Source organism: Mastacembelus armatus, chromosome 17, assembly GCF_900324485.2.
Source record: "Mastacembelus armatus chromosome 17, fMasArm1.2, whole genome shotgun sequence".
Lineage (NCBI taxonomy): Eukaryota > Metazoa > Chordata > Actinopteri > Synbranchiformes > Mastacembelidae > Mastacembelus > Mastacembelus armatus.
Genome location: NC_046649.1, coordinates 24,761,842 through 24,780,718, shown reverse-complemented (window position 1 = coordinate 24,780,718; position 18,877 = coordinate 24,761,842). Strand labels below are relative to the sequence as shown.

At 48.7% G+C, this 18,877-nt stretch overlaps 2 protein-coding genes across 6 annotated transcripts; one reads left to right on the top strand and one right to left on the bottom strand.

The window, feature by feature from the left end:
- Nucleotides 1–1,773: 1,773 nt before the first annotated feature.
- fastk (Fas-activated serine/threonine kinase) lies at nucleotides 1,774–6,645 on the top strand. The gene is made up of 11 exons (XM_026314627.2): nucleotides 1,774–1,786; nucleotides 1,983–2,765; nucleotides 2,899–3,235; nucleotides 3,328–3,515; nucleotides 3,958–4,106; nucleotides 4,181–4,397; nucleotides 4,514–4,673; nucleotides 4,825–4,916; nucleotides 4,999–5,701; nucleotides 5,804–5,918; nucleotides 6,281–6,645. Exons 1-11 carry the CDS (start codon nucleotides 1,774–1,776, stop codon nucleotides 6,365–6,367), a joined length of 2,844 nt encoding a protein of 947 aa, XP_026170412.1. The 3' UTR covers nucleotides 6,368–6,645.
- A 913-nt stretch (nucleotides 6,646–7,558) lies between these two features.
- Nucleotides 7,559–17,843, bottom strand: ubtfl (upstream binding transcription factor, like). Of its 5 annotated transcripts, none has more exons than XM_026312764.2 (20): nucleotides 17,488–17,843; nucleotides 15,311–15,409; nucleotides 15,037–15,230; nucleotides 14,553–14,636; nucleotides 14,135–14,290; nucleotides 13,901–13,965; nucleotides 13,689–13,809; nucleotides 13,463–13,573; nucleotides 12,826–12,953; nucleotides 12,594–12,735; nucleotides 12,459–12,500; nucleotides 12,111–12,224; nucleotides 11,857–12,015; nucleotides 11,418–11,546; nucleotides 10,756–10,841; nucleotides 9,680–9,869; nucleotides 9,430–9,477; nucleotides 9,123–9,260; nucleotides 8,375–8,473; nucleotides 7,559–8,029 (listed from the first exon to the last, which is right to left on the bottom strand). In XM_026312764.2, exons 2-20 carry the CDS (start codon nucleotides 15,366–15,368, stop codon nucleotides 7,949–7,951), a joined length of 2,145 nt encoding a protein of 714 aa, XP_026168549.1. In that variant the 5' UTR covers nucleotides 15,369–15,409; nucleotides 17,488–17,843; the 3' UTR covers nucleotides 7,559–7,948. The 5 variants fall into 5 exon arrangements, with proteins under 5 accessions (XP_026168549.1, XP_026168548.1, XP_026168551.1 ...); XM_026312763.2 differs by having other exon boundaries at nucleotides 8,375–8,476; nucleotides 17,488–17,838; XM_026312766.2 differs by having other exon boundaries at nucleotides 8,375–8,476; nucleotides 11,436–11,546; nucleotides 17,488–17,835.
- Between the last annotated feature and the right edge of the window lie 1,034 nt (nucleotides 17,844–18,877).

The window sequence follows — 18,877 nt, the reverse complement described above, 5'->3', positions numbered from 1 at the left end:
GACAAAATACATTATATACAATATATTACACTGATATTTGTACCATTTACTTATTTATACAGTACATAGAATCAGACTCATTATTGATCAGCTTGTAAAACCGTCAAGTGTCCTAATACAGTTAGAACAACACAGTAAATGTCAGTAAACTTCAGAGCTGCTTTTATTTTGAAGTAAAAAAAGTTCCTGTTATGCTGTTTGGACAAAGATTGTGCTAGATCAATGTAAGTTACAACATAATAACAACAACAATGTGTTATTATGTGTTTGACACATTCTATAAGTCTGCAGGCAGAATTTTTAGCATCACAGTAATAAACTGTGAGGTTCAAATGAGCCATTATTAATCAGAAATATTAATAAACAGTCCTGTAGCTCTTTAGCTCTGCAGCTGTTAATGAGTTTCTAAGTGGTGCAGATGTGCTGCAGCTGGTTTCCAGTTCTCTGGAAGATGAATTAAAGGAATAAAAAGACAAACCTGGCAACCCATAGGTTTTGGTTATTAGTGTCTTAGAGCTGACCTTTACAAATTGTTCAATAATTTATTAACGATTAACTACAGTTTATAAAAATATATAAACGTGTAAGTGTTTTAAAATAGATTTAAACGGAGGACGCCAGGTGTCGCTGCGGGGTGCCCTTGCCAGGTGCATGCTGGGTAAAGCAGGATGGCGTCTGCAGGCTGCGAGGAGGAATGAAGCTGCGGACGGCGGAGTCTTTCCCCGGTGAACCCGCGGTCTGAGCGGCCTCAGGTGTTTCAGCAGCGCGGAGCAGCAGGTGTAACTGAGCTATGAGGTAAACAGTCACTGCCAGGCACAGATACCGGGGTCACCCGGGTTAAAGCCCGTTAGCACCCCGAGGACACACCGATGCTAACAGGCTAACCCTTCAGCTGGTGGAGGATCCGAGCTGACAGCTAGCTTAGCTTAGCTTAGCTTAGCGCGAGTGTGTTTAAACCCGGGTTAGCAGGTAGCTACAGTTAGCCCCGCAGTCTCTGCCATTTAACAGTGAGTTGTTAACCGGGATAGCAGCAGCACGTCAGCAAAGCTGTCCTGAACCGCAAAATACACCTGAGGTACGTCACTTAGAGCATGACGTCATCCTCTCTATTTGACAAAAGTTGTGACGTAATGTGGTGGAAGCCTGTGGGCCTGGAGGTCTGAGGTCAGCTGACAGGTGAAGGACAGGTGAGCAGGAGGGCTGTGACGTGAGCAGCCACCAGACTGAGTTGATTGAAGGGAAAGCTAAGATCAATAAGCTGACCCTCAAACTGGTTAAAGTCTTCCTGTGATAGCAGCAGGTGAGTAACTGCTCAAGTGTGTCAGTCTCAGGTGCTCACACTAAGACCATGTGCCACTCGTTCTACAGAACATCTGTCTGCAGCTGCTCTGAGCTCCGTGTTGGCTTCAGTGTTTCTGATACGTTTCAAATAAGATTCGATGTTTCTCCTTTTGACTTGAATCTCTGGTCAGGCCAAACATCTGGAGACAGGAACTCTGGGAAATGACATGTCCCATTAACTGACAGTGGAATAAGATCAGCGACAGCTGTGAGCAGACGTGACCCGTGTCCGAAGAGTCCAGTTCAGTCAGTCGGCCCAGTATGATGCTCTGATGGGCCATGTTTGTTTACAGCAGAGTTATCACATGACGTATGAAGAGTCAGGAAACTGAGACTAAACAGAGCTTAATGGATCCAGGTACTTTGGATTCAAACCAGGTAACCTGAGATAAAATGATAATAAAAATATTGGCTGCAGCTCTACAATCGAACATGATGAACTGTTGTGAGATTCTCCTACACACTGTTCACAGTTCTCAAACTTGACCTGTGCTCACTTGTTACTGGACTGGGTGAAGTGGGTGTTTGAACTGTTCATTTAACCTTCTTCCTCCTCCTCCCTAGGAGTGCTTTGCTGTTGCTTTCAGGTGGCGTGGCTGTTGGACTATGCTGTGTTTGTCCACTGGGGGGCGCCTCTTGAGCCGAGCTCGCCGCCTGTCCATCGCCATGTACGCCACCCGCCTCTACAGCACTGTGGGGGGGGGGGGGAGGAGGAGGAGGGGGAGGTGGCGGAGGTGGAGGCGGAGGAGGTGGAGTTAAACAGGGGCGAAGGGCAGGGTTGGCCGTGCTTGAGGCTCACCACCCCCCTCACCCTCACCTCCCTCACCACCCTCACCCGGCTCCACCTCCCCCCGCCTACCCGCTGTACCAGGGGCGACCCGACAGAGGAGCACACTTCCATCATCACTACCACCCTCACCCCCATCCTCACCCACACCCTCAGCCCACCCACCTGGCCCCACCCCCTCTTCACCCTCATTACCAGCACCACGCCCACTTCCACACATACGGGGGTGGGACTACAGGAGGAGGGGCTGCCACCAGCAGCAAGAAGAAAACCTGGAACTTCATTCACGAGAAGATGAGTTACGACACTTTCTTCACCATGAAGCGTCTGATCGAGCGGTCACGGCGGCCTGACGAGGTGCTGCGCTGGGTTACCCAGAACCCTGCCAAGATCTCCCACAACCACTACCCTGTTGCCCTGCAGAAGATCGGACAACTGCTGCAGTCCACGGCCCCGCAACGACCTGGAGGGGACAACACTGACACGGAGGCTGCAGGAGGAGGAGCAGAGGGAGGGGATGGACGTCAGATCCTGGAGCATCAGGACTTTCAGACGCTCTGCAACGCCATTGTCAGTGACTGTGCCAAGTTTGACAACTTCAGCATTGTCAACTGTCTGTATGCCGTGGCAGCACTCGGTGAGTCCATGTGTGAACAGGAGACTCTCTGACTGCACAGATGCCTCAGCCTGACTCAGGAGTTGTAAGGTGATGAACGTATGATCCTCATGTAAAAAGATTATAACTCACTTTCTTCACTTTCATTATTCAGGTCTTCCCAGCGACTCTCAGGTGGTCCAGATGCTGGAGGCGGAGTCTCAGTCTAGACTCAACCAGTTTAACCAGAAGGACGTGTCCATGGTGTTCAGCTCCAGTATGAAACTCCACCCGGGCAGCCAGCACCCCTTAACTGAGTCCTGCCTGGCCTGCTTGGAGAAGAACCTGGAGAGGGAGCGCCACCCGCAGACGCTCTTCCTGCTGCTCTCATACTACAGACTGAAGTGGCGCTCGCTGCAGCCGCAGGAAGCTGCTGCTTCTACCGGTCTTGCTACAACCACAACGAACAGTAACAACACCCCTCCAAACCCTGAACAGCTTCTCACAAACAGGTGAGAAAACTGTGTCTTTAAAAAGACGACAAGGTCTTTACTAAAAGGTGAGACTTGAAAGTGTAACTGTTTTTTCATTCATTCCCCTTCAGGAAGATCTTGCGTCTGGTCAAACACACTCTTGCAAGTGTCAGTGGTGTTCGTGACCAGGAGATGGCGCTGCTGGATGAGATGTTGGCAGCGTGTGCTAGAGAGGCGAGCAACAAGAGTCTGGAGTTAATCTTTAGCTCCCACCTGTTCTACCAGAACAGACAGGAGAAGTTCATCAGCAGCCTGGCAGGTCAGGGTTCATTATCATTAATTATACACAGCTGAAAGAGAATGTAAGTTCAGTATTTGTATAGCACCAAATCCATAAAATCATCTCAAGACACTTTATAGCAGCAGTGATCACTGACTCTTTTGACACTGGCTAATAAAAAGGCTGAAGGAACAGATCCATTAGCATCTGACCTGAATGAATCAATTTTCCTAAAGGAAGCAGCCTGTGATTGTGTGTGTTATACTGTACAAAGCCCATCCAGAGACAGCAGCAACAGTTGACACACATTACACACCCGTGACACACCCTGAATTTAGCTGCCAGCAGATCAGTCATTGAATCGAATCCAATCTACTCTAGTTCATTGTTGCTGTTAGTTTCTGAGATTTGTGCTGAATAACACAAGCAGAGGAACTCACCACCTGGACCTGACCATGTGACCTGTGTTGCTCTCTGTCAGAGGAACTGCCAAAGAAGGTGGACAGCATCACTCCGTACACGATGGCCCTGATCGCCAAGTACATCGCTCGCCATCGACTGAGAGAGACGCGGCTGCTCGACACCATTGCAGACTTCCTGGTGAAGAAGGCCGAGTACCTGGACAGTAAGGTACGGCTAGGACAGGTGGTTGTGGTGTTCATACTTGTTTACAGGACTCTACAGGTGTGTCACTCTGTCCTCAGGTGATCCAGAAGCTGGTGTTCCCGTTCAGCAGGATGAGTTACCGTCCATCCAACGAACAGCAATTCTTCTCTCGCCTGGAGGAAGTGGTGGAGCTGAAGGCGCTCAGCTCGCCGCTCGCCACCGTCAACATCCTCATGTCTCTGTTCCAGCTGGGACATTTCCCCGGTCTGGTGCTGCATCGAGTCTTCTCCTCTGCCTTCATCAGCAATGTCACCAGTCAGTACCAAAGCCCAAACAGTAAAACGTCACTGCAACTAATGAGAACACAGTTCACCCAGTAAAACCATCATCTAAGCAGATTGTTGGTCAAAAATCCGTGTCCATCCCCACAGACAGTCCGTACGCTCTGATCGTCCGGAGGTACCTGTCTCTGCTCGATGCTGCTGTGGAGCTGGAGTACCGTGATTATGCCGGGCCACGTCTGCAGGACGCCCACAAGGTCCTGATGTTCGACCACGCCCTGACTGCTGATGAAGTCAACCGCAAGTACAGGTAACACACACGTACACGACTCTGGTGTAGCACAGACCCAAAACATGTTGCAGCTTTTCAGATTCTTCCCAATGTGCTTAATTAGAGCAGAACTGGGATGATTGTTCTTTGTGCTGAAGTTGTTCTGGCTCTGATCAGTTTGTTCTTTCAGTTACAAAGGTTTGGTGGCTGAGGCTTTACGCCAGCTTGTTGGAGAGCAAAATTACAAACAGGACGAAGTGCTCGCCCCAGGATACTACACAGGTACTGCACACCAAGTGCACACAAAGTACTGCAGTTTTTTTAATGTACTTATCTGGTCCCCTTCTTAACCTGTCCCCTTCAGACTTTCTCCTGTGGATGGACAATTCTGGTCGGGTTTTACCGATCCGGACTGGCACTGGTCTGGCTCTGAGCATTGTTCCACCTTCCTGTGTCACTGTGGCGTCCAAGCCAGCTGATGGTGCTGTTGCCGTGGTGACTGCAGAATTTCACAAGTTCTCTCCATTCACGGTGCTGGAGGAGGGTGCCGAACAGCCATGCCAGGTGGCTGAGGCAATGGGTGGGGCCATGGAGCCCAGGTCCTTCCTGTCCCACCACCTCCGAAGCACACCGGGGGCCATAGTGCCCTCTGCATCTTCTCGGCCTGGGACTAATGACGGCCCTTTGGATTATGGCTCATATTACATCCCTGCAGCAGAGTACTACTCCAGTCTGGCGAAGGAGCACTCTCTGGAGAGCCAGGACAGCTCCACGCTCAGCAGCCCCCCCTCTGATGGCCTGGCCCCACCTGGGGCCCAGGGGCCTGCAGGGGCAGCAGCCCCAGACTCACTCTTTCAGTTTTCCATTGGGAAGATCTTGGAAGACGAGGGGGGTGCGGGGTCTACAGTGGGCCAAGAGAGAGACTGTGAGCTGTCGGGTTTCTATGAGGGCGTGACGTATTCTGAGGGATCTGGGGCCGACAGAGGGCCTCCTTCACCACCACAACTTCACCCGCCTGATCGAAAAGATCCCGACAACCCCCCAACAGACCAGAGACAGATCAGGAGGTCAGTCCAGACTGAGTAAATCTGGTCTGAGAGAAGGAACGGGTCTGAACAGATCTGTAGGTTTTACAGACTTCATGCAGTAACTGTGTCTGGTCTCTGCAGGATCATCATGTCCGTCAATGATAAATGGCATTACTGCCACAACTCTGAGGTTCTGGTTGGTTCCCGTGCCATGAGAGACCGACACCTGAGGCTGCTGGGATACATCATCCTTCAGGTGAGGCACTATCAACATCAGAAACTGTTCATTTACATGTTTTAGATTTTAAACTCCAAATCAGCTACTCTGTTAGTATTTTCTGCCTCGTCTCTTCACATTTTATCTTCCAGGCAGAAAAGTTCTCCTTGTTACGTGTTCTATGGGGTTAGGGTAGAGCACGATGGCTGGTCAGTGTCACTTGACCATGGGTCAGGGAAAATCAGGACCAGTCCCCTCTGAACCACTGCCATTCAGTACAACATCTTGTTGGAAGGTGGACTTCCAATCTGGTGGCTAAACTAGGCTGAACACATGCATGTAGGACTGTGTCGGAGTATTTAATCAGTCACGTGACCTGTCATCTTTCTGTCCCCTCCCAGCTTCCGTACCACGAACTGGAGAAGCTGAACGGCATCGAGGAGGTGAAGCAGTACCTGCACAAGAAGCTGCTAGACGTCCCGCTATGACGCTGTGCATGTGTGCGTGTGTGTGTGTGTCAGTCTGGGTCAGAGGTCAGCAGTTTGTTAGCAGAGCACTGAATAGAGGTGTGTCTGAGGGTTCATCTGCACCTTAAGGTCATGTTTCATTACTGATTAACTTTTAAATGATTCTTTATCAATCAGCTCCCTCTGTGCTGTCACTGAATCTCTGACAATGTGTGTAGATGTCACATTGAACGAAACGCGTGGTCAGAAAAAAAAAAAAATCTACAGATGAATAAATAATGAAAATGAATAAGTTGCAGCTAAACAGCTCACGCTGTGATCAATAATGTGCAGGTCACCTCTCAGACTCCAGTCAGGCACTAACACCTTTTTAAAGGACCATCACGCTGCTTTGTGAACACTTTCCAAACCAGTTTTAAACTTGCTCCTGATTTATTCATGAATTCATCTGTTAAGCACCATTTCCTATAGTGTTTTTTCTCTCGACACAATGGTCTGGTAGCAGGTAGTGATTTCTTTCATTTTAATTTTTTTTTTGCCTAAAAGTGTCCAAAATATTGAAAACTGCTGCATTCAAGGACCATGTGAGCTTTGTTGAAAAATCAAAGCAACCAGAGAAACATGGACACGGTTTCTTAATTTGTCAGCAGTTACGTTTGTAAGATGGTGAGCAGAAAAACAGCAGACTGGTCCTTTAACGTGTTGTCATGTTTGCTGTGACCTGATTGGTCACTGTGTGGACGAACAAATGCATCTTTTTTCGGGGTGGGGGGTGGAGTACCTTTTATAACGTTTGGTAACCATGGTAACAATGATGCTGCATGTTCTTTGGGCATCTTTTATAAAATTAAACAATGGAGCTGGGGCTGATGGGTACTGTAGTTCTCTGAGTGACCACAGTAACATGATGTGTGCCAAAGGCCTAGAGGATGTGTGATGTGTGGGTGTCAGGGTCAAAGGTAAGATTATTTATTTGTGTATCAGGAGATGGACAGATGTTTGAGGGGAGAGAAGCTTGTTTATATTCTATCAATCTGTTCATTCAAATGTCTATAAAACCTGAAACCAAACCAACGGTGTCTCATTGTGTGTGTGTGTGTGTGGTACTAAGGGTTTACTAAAGGGAGATTACACCCTGAATAAAGGGATTTTTAAGGGGAAGTTTTACACTGGTGTGTTTGGGGGTCACACAATAAAATCAGGAAACAGAAATGCAAAAAAGTGCATTTAATTGTTAATTTTTTCAGGCAGACGGTTGATTGGAGGCTGAACACTGACTCCTCCCCCTAACTAATGACAACCAATACGCTCTGCCCCTCCTGCTGCCTGTCAAAACTGTACAAAGCCGCCCCTAGCCCCACCCACTTAAAACAAACACACCTCTGCCCATCTAAAACGTCTGTCTGATAAAAACCAACAAACACTCCATAAAAAACAAAAAACAGGAGTAACAAAAGGCTCCATCAGGCTCCACCCCTTTCACAGGAAAGTGGGAGGGGCAGTGCAAAATCACCACTTCTCATTGGTCCGCCGGTATGACTGGCATGTGAGGAGGCGTGTCCTGCACAGCCTGTCCTCTCCAATGAGGGGAAGGGGGCGGAGCTAGTCTGAGTCTGAGTCACTGGATTCTTCAGAGGAGGTCTGATCTTCATCATCCTCATCATCGTCATCATCGTCATCATTCTGAGTAAATGAGAAAACAGGAAGTGGTTTAACAAAGAGCTAGTCATGAGGTAAAGTGGTCTGTTGCTAGATGTACCAGGTGGTTGCTATGGTGATAACATCCTTTAAGAAAATATCTGGATTAACTCGGGTCAGATGCTGCATGAGCGTCAGAGTGCATCCAGTTTTACAGGTGTTCCCAAAGTAGCACTCTGCCTGTTACCTCAAAGTAAGGTTGTACATGCAGATGTACTGTCTCTGTGTGAGAGCTGTCAGGGGTCATTACAAAACCTCAGTAAAGCACCTTTAAACAAACTAGTCTTGTTCCAAACATGAGAAAGAAATATGAAGAATGTTTGTGTTCACCTCATCATCGTCGCTGTCTGTGGTTCCTGACGTCTCGTCATCTTCATCAGAGTCAGACGACTCGCTCTTCTCCTCTTCCTCATCCGAGTCAGACATGTCCTGCTGAAAAGACAGACGGATACAGCCTCACAATCAGCCTGAGGGTGCAACATGTTGACACGCTCAGTCAATAACAAACAGAAAAGCTGAGATACCAGTCAAATGTTTCACAACACCACTACTTTCCAGTTTTTTAAATTTAAGCAGTTCAGGTCCATTCAATAACCTCAACTGATACAAAGGTAAATGTCTGATTTATACAAAAAGGCCTTTTCCGGGGAAGAAGTAACTGGTTAACAACTTCTAGCTGTTCTGCAGCAGTGGAAGGAAATGAACCCTTGAATGTTGATGTTAAAATTCCTACCGGTGTCCTAACATTTGCTGATCACCCTCTGTCTGTAGAAAAACAGTGTTGTCCCAGTGACAGAAGGTTTTCTGTGTGATCAACTTTAAACGTGCCCAGTATTTCAGGGCCTTGTCAAGTTATGAGCACATCGGTATTTGCAAAATGTCAATGATTTCTTGGTTATGTCCAAGTGTTTATTAGCTCTGTCCTTTAATTAGTTAATAAAAACGGGAAAATATGGGTTTTCTTAAACTTTTGACCATCACTGTAAACATGTTGATTCCACTTCATATAATATAGGACGTTTTTCTCCTCAGGCGGTGTGTGTGTGTGTGTGTGTGTGTGTTCTGTGCAGCCTGTTACCTTAGCTCGGTACGCCATGGCCCTCTTGCCCACCCCGACCCCTGGTGTTGTGGCTCTCGAACCTACCGCCTTCCCCTTCGCCGTAACACGGACTTTAGCTCCGGGGCTGTTGCGGACTTTAGTGGTGCTGCGACGTTTCTGGGAAAGTCCAAAAAACAGAAGACAAGGATAAACATGCTGACATGTCAGACGAGATGTTAAACCTGTTAGAGTAAAACCATTAGTGACAGATTATTTTTAATGCTGCTAACCCAAAAGGTAAAGAGCCGTGGACAAAAATGTTAAACAGTGAGAAGAGGAAACTCACCGAGGAGGAAAACTCTTTATAGACGGCTCGGTCCTGAGGAGACAGAGACTGAAGACAGGATGGAAACAAGAGTCAGGCCCTCAGCATCTAGTTTTCATTTGCTTTGTCGTTTGTGATTTCAATGAAAAAGATGATTTTCATTTTTCACGCAATGAAAAGTAACATTACATTTCATGCATACATGGAGTTAATACGACAATAAGAGCGAGTGTGAAGCTCAGAGTGCTGCAGCCATCAAGCAGCAGGTTACCTTGACCCAGGCCTCCAGCTCAGCCTTGTACTCCACCTGCTGCTCCTCCACCAGCTTCTTGTACTTGTCTTTCTGATTCTGGCTTAGTTTGTGCCACCTCTTCCCAATTTCCACCATCCGCTCTTTCAGACTGAAGTGGTTCAGCTCCCCGTTGGTCAGCAGCTCCTGGGAGAACATCTGATACCCGCTCCTTTGGAAGAAACAGTAGGGAGGGGGGGGCGTTACTACACACCTGGTTTGGTGACCTTTGGTGACTGTGGGCGAAGTCACTCACTGCTCACTTTCCTGTATGCTTGTCATCTTGTAGTTGTGTCTGAATGCTAAATGTGTAATTCCATTGACTATATGTCCTTACTGCTAACAGTCCCACAATGCACTGCTCTGCATCTGCAGGTTTTCACACACAGCTGATGTGTTTTAGCAACAAGGACGCGTCCTGACTTGTTATTTTGTCCTGTCTACACAGCAAGTCTGAATATGTGGCGTCTGCTGTTGGTGACCAACGTTCCCAGTGTTTAACCAGATGCTCTAACGTGGTGAACATCAAACTGTCCAGTTCCATCATATGGGGCTGCTTACTGAGACCACTGACGTTTTATGGTCAGATTCACATTACACAGTTCCCAGATCAACAAATCTAAAATCCTCAGGCTTATTGTCTGCAGAGCTGCAGGTGAGAACCATGAATGTGAACCTGCTTCACTGTCCTGAGACATTAACCCTCAGAGCCTGGGCAGGTTTCTCCAGAGAAACACTCAGCTGACCACAAATATGGCGGTGTTGCGTCACATGACCTGCTCATACACATGTAAACTGATCAGGACCAAGACTTCAGACCCTAGTAATCTGCAGCGAACAGTACGAGGAGTCCGAATTTTTTAAAACCTTTTGAAAAGGTTGAAACTCAGTGAAACCAAGTGTCTGTGTAATGGGTCGATAATGCTGTAAGTCAGGTGAAGTTGTTTTAAATATGTTAACAAATCAAGGCCCAGCTAGAGCATTAAAGAGGTGTGATTATCTGTAGTGTAGCAACACTTCCTGCAGATATTTTGTTAAAAACAGGTGGTCAGACTCACACTGGGGGTTTCTTTGGTTCTCCATCAAACTTGGGCTTCCTCTGACCCTGACCGGCCACTGGAGTCCTCATCTCAGACAGCTCCCTCTGCAGGACGCCAACCATCGGCAGAACCATGAAAAAAACATGGGAGTCAAGAAACATCCTGCAGCCTCCACAGTGATCAACAGCTGTGAAACAGTCTGAAAACAAACTTCATCATCACCTTCATGAATGAGGATTCACTGCAGGACTGTTGGATTAGACTGATCAGTCTGACACAGGGGTTCCTAATAAACCGACTGGGTCCGACACGGGTTCCTAATAAACCGACTGGGTCTGACACAGAGCTTCCTAATAAAGCGACTAGGTCCGACACAGGGGTTCCTAATAAACCGACTTTGTCCGATATGGGGTTTCCTAATAAATTGACTGGGTCTGACACAGGGGTTCCTAATAAACCGCCTGGGTCCGACACGGGGGTTCCTAATAAACCACCTGGGTCCGACACAGAGATTCCTAATAAACCAGCTGGGTCCAAAATGGGGGTTTCCTAATAAACCACCTGGGTCGTAACAAACCGGCTGGGTTCGACACAGGGGTTCCTAATGACATGGTTGTACCCTCAGGGTATTGGGTGGAGTCAGGGTGTGTGTGGGAAGGGTGGGGGCGTGGCTCACTGACCACAGGTTGGTACTGAACCTCGTAACGCTTCTGGTCCTCCGCTGCCTTCTTGATCCACGGGATCTTCTCCTTTTTCTCCATCGACTTCCAGGCTGCCTCCATCGCTGCCTGTGCCTTCCTGCGGTCGCTCTGTGCAAGTCACAGGACCACAATCACCGTCTCATCCTTCCACTTAAAATGTTTCTTAACCTGCGAGTCCAGACTGAAATTTATACATGGTTTGCTTCCTGCTGACTGCTCATGGTTTAGGGATGTTTCTCCTAATTTTGTTGACAGCTGCAAGACTTATTCTGAAAAAGCTGGAGGACCCTTGTGCCCTCAGTGTTACATAAAGGTTGGTGTAAACCTTGGAATATTTAAGTCTGATTTAACAACAAATTGTGATATTTGAAATTACAGTAAACTATTAAAATTGGGAATAACTAGAATTAGAGCTCACTCTGTATTTAGCCAGATAGTCTCCGATCACACTGTGCTGCCACATTTCCTCAGCCGTTTTTGGCGTCTCTGGAAGCTTCGCCGTCTTCTTCCCATCCCGTCTTTCCTTTGGAGACCCGGCAGGTACCCACGGCTCTGGCTCCGCCTCCCGACACCGCTCCTGGGATTAAAACAGCTCACAGGTTAATTTGCAGGCACGGGGATGGACATTCAAACCAAAGAACCACAGCTCAGCAGTAAAGGATGCTTTCAGACCTTGACAGATGGAGACTTGGCTCTGTGGGGACTGGAGGCCACACCAGTCCCCATCTTGGTCCCACCCAGTTTTTCCTCGGTCAGGACCCGGTCTCGTTCCTCCTCCGGGAGGCTCTGACAAACATTTATTTATTTTGGGGAAAATAAATGAAAATAATCCAGTTACAAATCTCCCTCCAGAGCCTGCTAAAGAAACAACCAACTAAAAAACCCACTTCAGCCCTAGAGCCTTGTTTTATCTGGTTTCCATCCCTGTATTGAGTAAAATAACCATCAGCTTCCTTGGTCAACGTTTTTCACAATAATCTGTCCTGATTCATAGTAAAATAAAAGTGGTTTGTGTCTTACCTCCAGAAACCTCTGCAGGTCGATGTCGTACTGCTTCTTTTTCTGAAGAAACACAAAGATCCCACAGAAACACTTAGAGGAGATTTTACCACGAAACGGTGAGTCCTGGTTTGACGTTGGCGATTAGACACTCACCTGCTCGCAGCGTTTCTGAAACATGTCCTTCTCTTTCTGCGTCATCATTTTCCACTGTTTACTGCAGAGCACCATCCGCTCTGTGCTGGGGACGTCCTTCATGTTCACCATCAGCTCCGCACAGTACAGAGAGTACCCGTTACTGTCGAAGACACGCTAATGTTAGTAGCCCTGACCCCTTAGCTTGGTGCACGATGTACTCATTAATGTGTCTGACTTAATCTGGACTCACGGTGGTGGTTTTGTTGGTCGCCCGTCAAACTTGTCCTTCAGCTGTCGCTCTGCTTTGGTCAGGACTGACCGAACATGATCCTCCGAGTTCACATCTGGATGAGCTTCATGATATGCTTTCATACTGTCCTACACAAAACACACAGAAACATACACAGTCCAGCTGCCAAAGCCCAAACCCAAGATCCCTGCTGAGCCTGGTGTCCAGAATCCTCCATCATCAGAAAATGCTGACAATAATTTGGATTTTAAGCTTGAACCTCAATGTCTACTCGGGTCGCAACTTTTAAGGCTCCTGAGCTGACTTCTCTTTAGACTAATCTGATTCTTCCTGTCAGGATAATCATGGTTCTGGTTGTAATACGGCCCTGACCACAGGGCTATCAGGACCAGATTTCAGCCTCAGAACTATCATAAAAAAGGGATTACTCTTGTTCAGTCAGTCTGGTCTCATTGGATCTGGTTCACTGGGATTCAGTCTAACCTTGTTAACACTCCAGTCTGGCTGTGCCTGATCTGATTCAGTCCAGTTCCGTCTAGTTCAGTCTGTCCGGGTTCAGTGTGGTGTACTGCATCCAGATCTGGATCAATGTATTTTGGTTGAACTTTGTCTGTTTCAGTCCACACTGGTCTGGTACCTCATAGTCTTTCTGGAGCTCCAGGGCCTTGCTGATCCACTTCAGTCTCCTCTTGTCAGACAGTTGGGACCACTGCCTCCTCAGAGCCTCCTTCAGCTCCTTCTGGCTCACCTGAAACACAACAGACGGTTAGTTTGGGTCACTTTCACACTTGGAGTCTTTTGCATGTGACCCAGACCGTGAAAAGTGATCTAAAGTTCTGGACTAGTTCCTAGTGTGCAGATACCTCTGGGTGCAGCTTCATGTAGGTCTTCTTCTCATGGTTGTACCACAGCTGTTGAGGAGTTTTCGGTTTCTCTGGCAGGTCCGACTTCTTCCGCTCCTCAATCAGCTCTGGATGGTCTTCCCTGCCGGTCAGCTGACATTAGCCATGCTAACGCTAACACCACATGTTTACAATAAAGATGGCATCAATAAACTATTTTTGAGGGAACTCACTTGAATCGAGCCATGTTCTTCTCAAATTCTTCTTTCTCTCGTTGAAACTCTGTGATGTATTTTTGCTGCATTAAAAAAAATAAAACGTTAATTATGAATCAGCATTAAAGACAAAAGAGTCCACTTTCAGGAACCAGGCCGTGTTTGCACCGACTCATCAGGACTAGTTTAACTTTTCCTAAGGAAACATTGAACTAAACATGAACTCAGCTGACCCACCCCAGCCCGTCCCACCTTTTTCTTCTCCGGCAGCTCTTTGTACTTCTTGGACAGGATCTTGGTCAGGTCCAGGTTACTCATCTCTGGGTGAATTTTGGCGTATTTGGCTCGTTTCTCCATGAAGAAGCGAAAATATGGAGTCAGGGGTTTCTTAGGAAAATCTGGGTGAGTCTGTTTAAACAGAAGAGGGGTCAAAGGTCATAGAACCAGTTAATTATTGGGTCATTTATGTCAATGAATGGTCATGAGTGTACAGCTCCACGTGAACAGTTGATCAGAAACTGAACTTTAGTTTGTACAGTTCAGTGAATCGGACTGGCTGTTTGTGACTGGCTGACTTATCCAGGCAAACAAGCAGCCGGTCAGGAAGAGTCAACCATGTGCTCGGGTCAGGGCCAGCCTGGTCCAGTAAAGTCTGGCTGGTTCAGCTCACCTTCAGTTTCTTTCCTTTGTATGGGTTCTTCACAAACTCGATGGCGTCCACGATGAGCTCCGTCATTGTTCTGTACTTACGAACCTGAAACACAAACATGTTTCATGATCCACATGTCTGTGAGGTGAAAAACGATGTTGGAAACATTATGGAAACCCTGATGGACTGGACCACATACAAACATGTTTCTATTTTTAATGGTGTTTCTGCAGAGAATGCAAAGCATGAAAGTCCTGAGAGTTTAATTAGAAACTTAGAAGTGTAGAGTCTTCAGCTCTACTGTGGATTGTAATGTATAAAGGTTTTTAAAGGGGAAACATCACAGGGTGGCCTTGACCAGTTTCAGAGGTTTTAGGGGAAGAACTCCCTGCGTGTTCACCTTCAAAACTCTGGTCCTACAAAAAGTAAAGTCTAACTCAAGGAATGACATCACGTGATTTGGTGAAAAGCAGTCAAGGCCACACGCTCCTGGTCTCTGTCATACCTCAGATGAGACTTTCTGCCATTTCTGGCGGCACATGTCTCCGGTGAAGCTGCCGAAACAGACCTTCTCCCAGTCGAAGTGAGACTCTGTGGTTTTATACTTCATGGCGTCTCCATCTGGCAGCAGACTGCGAATCCTCTCCAGCAGAGTCAGACAGTCCTCCTTGCTCCACTCCTCTGCAGACACAAACACACCTGGGATGAGAGGCAGGTGAGCTCTGTCTGACTGGTGAGTGTGTCAGGTGGTGCTGAGGTCACAGCAACTGGTTTGTTACCTGCTTCACTTTTGACCCTGGCGCTCTGAGCCGTGGAGACGCTGCTGCTGCCGTTCATCGTGCAGCACCTGACGGAGAAGACTCCGCCCTCTCGCACCTCTAAACACAGGGTTAACACAACTTTATTTACAGCAAACAGGTGTGACACAACACATGATGAGGATTCAGGTGGTGTCGAACTGAACCCACGTATAAACGGTGAGTTACCCTCCACCCCCACTGAAACCCACATTTCACAAATTTCGTCAAGGTGCTCCTGGTGGCCAGAAATGTCGGCACGAACAGGATGTGTTTGTTGGGGCTTAACTGACCAACCCTGACCCTCGATGTCAGCCTGCTCTGTGAAAACTGAAACATGCTGCCAGGTGATGCTCTAAGAATATTCAGCACTTCTGCTCGTTTGCAGAGTGAGCTGACAGGTGTGCTCCTGAGGTTCCCGGGTCCTGATGTTCCCAGCACATTTACCACACGGTGTGTGTGGGGCAATGACTAATTCAGGAGCCTGGTTGTCCCTGGCCGGCAGAGGAAGCCTTTCCGCAGCCTGCCGGCCAGGGACATCGCAGGGCAAGCGTCCGTTAGGTCGACCTGCTTATGCTGGTTGTACCGAGACCTGGGGAGCACACCTGTCTATGTTGGCCGTGCCTTGACCTGGGGAGCACACCTGTCTATGTTGGCCGTACCTTGACCTGGGGAGCACACCTGTCTATGTTGGCCGTACCTTGACCTGGGGAGCACACCTGTCTATGTTGGCCGTGCCTTGACCTGGGGAGCACACCTGTCTATGTTGGCCGTACCTTGACCTGGGGAGCACACCTGTCTATGTTGGCCGTGCCTTGACCTGGGGAGCACACCTGTCTATGTTGGCCGTACCTTGACCTGGGGAGCACACCTGTCTATGTTGGCCGTACCTTGACCTGGGGAGCACACCTGTCTATGTTGGCCGTGCCGTCACCTGGGGAGCACACCTGTCTATGTTGGCCGTGCCGTCACCTGGGGAGCACACCTGTCTATGTTGGCCGTGCCGTCACCTGGGGAGCACACCTGTCTATGTTGGCCGTACCTTGACCTGGGGAGCACACCTGTCTATGTTGGCCGTACCTTGACCTGGGGAGCACACCTGTCTATGTTGGCCGTACCTTGACCTGGGGAGCACACCTGTCTATGTTGGCCGTACCTTGACCTGGGGAGCACACCTGTCTATGTTGGCCGTGCCTTGACCTGGGGAGCACACCTGTCTATGTTGGCCGTACCTTGACCTGGGGAGCACACCTGTCTATGTTGGCCGTGCCGTCACCTGGGGAGCACACCTGTCTATGTTGGCCGTGCCGTCACCTGGGGAGCACACCTGTCTATGTTGGTCACTTTAAAACCAACGCGTTTCTGTGCAAATACAGCAAAGGCTCAGACACGCAGTCTCCCTGAGCAGCCCTTCAGTCCGACATGAATCCAGAAAAACAGCACCGTGTGTTTGCAGAGAACAAACACGGGGGCGGCAGAGAGCAGCCCAGATCCTCGCTGTGCTGAGTCCGGCCTGCGGGCTGTTTAATGCGGGAATGAGGACAGCGTGAGGTCGGTCTGCCTAAATACGGATTTCTGTTCAAATCCCTCGCCCTTCGTGGTACAAGGAGGATTTCTACCTGGAGTCTGGTCGTGTGCGCACAGCCTGGGTGTCTGGCCGAGAGCAGCGGGCCGCCAGGCTCCAGCTGCCCCGGTAATGGCGCCCGTCCTCCGGCAGGAGTCACCACGTAGCTTCCGCTGGCACGCAAACAGCTTCGAGCGAGCAACGTGAAGGTTTTCGGTTAAATGTGGAAACTGCGAGATAAACTCGGAAAATACAAACACGGAACAAACCTGAAGGGTTTTTCAAAACGCGGCAAAAGCTCCGTTTGACACGTGTAGAGGAATTAATCGCATTATTCTGCAAAACTGCCCAGATGATAAAGTGCGTCGCCGTCCGAAAAAATAAAAAATATTCAGGTTTTAATGCTGAAATGTTCTGCTGCGCCAGGAAAACGACCACAGCCCCGATACCTGGTGATTTCGGTGCAGAGCGGGCCGGACGGCTGCTCCTGCCCCACAAGCCTTCACTGCGAAGCCGCCATGAATGTTCAGGAGACTCGGGGACAAACGACCAGAAAACCCCCGAAATCTGTTTAAAACCACAACTCACCACTTACCTTCTGAGTCAGACGGAAACGCGAGTTATTACTGCACACCCCTGTGGTCGTTTGGATTGTTTCGGGGCTTTCTAAGTGTGTTTTTTTCAGCCGTAAACCCCGGGGAGTCAGGTCGAAACGAATCCGACAAAAGGAGCGTCTAGTCCGGTATGAAACTCCGCCCAGCGCCGCAGGGGGAGGAACTCCGGGGGAAAACATGAGGACAAAGGCGGAGGATGAAACCAGAGACAGCGGCTAAAATACCAGCCAAAGCCGCTGGAGCTGGTTTACAGGCAGGGACATTTCAGTGCGTCTGAATTCAGACAGCATTTAGAAAAACTACACCACCACATCGTCCTTTTCTGGAACTCGTCCCTCCGATTAAAATCTGGTCCGGGTCCAGATGCTGAACCGGTGGGGAGACAGCTGAGGACCAGGTGCCGACGGCCAGCCGCCGACAGGGATGCGGCCGGGGAGGAAAGCGACTGTGGGAGTCGGGCTCCGCGGAAGTCGCCAGGTCTACCCGGGGCTTAGGTCTCCCCGCCCGGGCTGCGATGCTGATCGGCGGGTCGGGGGCTGGCAGAGTACCTGCATCCTGCAGGACCACAGTCCGCATGGCACCCCCTGGGCCGGGTCTGAGCTCCCCAAGACACCGGCCCCCTCCCACAGAGAACCGGGAATCAATCACTGATCAATCAATACATCAAAGTGATCGATACACCTGTCCTCCTTCAGCTGGGGGGGGGGGGGGGCTACCTGTTTTATTTCTTTAACAAAGTGTAGCTTTGACCTTTTAAATACATTTTCACCAGAATCTGCAGTTTTATGTGGTTTCTTTGGGAACTTTATCCAGCTGCTGACAAACGGATCCAGGGCCCTCGGTATGCGGCCCTGTCCGTGGTTACTGCCACCTGCTGGTCAGGATGTTCATGAAGTCTGGCCCTCGAGGTCTGGAGTTTGAGACCTCTGTGGTGACGGGATGTGAAATATGATCAGATGCTTTTTAATCAGATTGGTATTGAACACAGTCACAAACCGGATCACATCCGGATCACCCAATAAGAGAATTGATCAGTCACACGGTGCCGTCAATAATCTGAATCACTGTGCTGCGATTACATGGTTAGAAAATGACTGAACATCTTCAGTAGCATCACTGTCCTGACAGTAGTGAGAACACAAACCAGTCACGTTTCATCCTGTCCCTGTTGGTGGTTTCCTCCTGTGTGTAGAGTGTACTGGTTCGGTCCGGTCCAATGTGGAAACTGATTTCAGAGACCAACTGAAGTCTCTTCTGTCAGGTCATATTTCAGAAAGACCAACATTAAGGATGAAAAAAGCTCCAAAGCTCTGGATCTCAGAATGTATTTATTTTATTTATGACTGCTTCAAAACCAGGACACATGACCAT

Excerpts from the sequence above, each read along its gene's own strand:
- fastk (XM_026314627.2), top strand. Across the intron at positions 3,236-3,327 it reads GAACAGCTTCTCACAAACAG|GAAGATCTTGCGTCTGGTCA; the intron begins GTGAGAAAACTG and ends ATTCCCCTTCAG. Across the intron at positions 4,917-4,998 it reads CGCCCCAGGATACTACACAG|ACTTTCTCCTGTGGATGGAC; the intron begins GTACTGCACACC and ends TGTCCCCTTCAG.
- ubtfl (XM_026312763.2), bottom strand. The coding sequence starts at position 15,368 with ATGAACGGCAGCAGCAGCGTCTCCACGGCTCAGAGCGCCAGGGTCAAA. Across the intron at positions 14,637-15,036 it reads GGCAGAAAGTCTCATCTGAG|GTTCGTAAGTACAGAACAAT; the intron begins GTATGACAGAGA and ends TTTGTGTTTCAG. Across the intron at positions 12,954-13,462 it reads AGCTCCAGAAAGACTATGAG|GACAGTATGAAAGCATATCA; the intron begins GTACCAGACCAG and ends TGTTTTGTGTAG.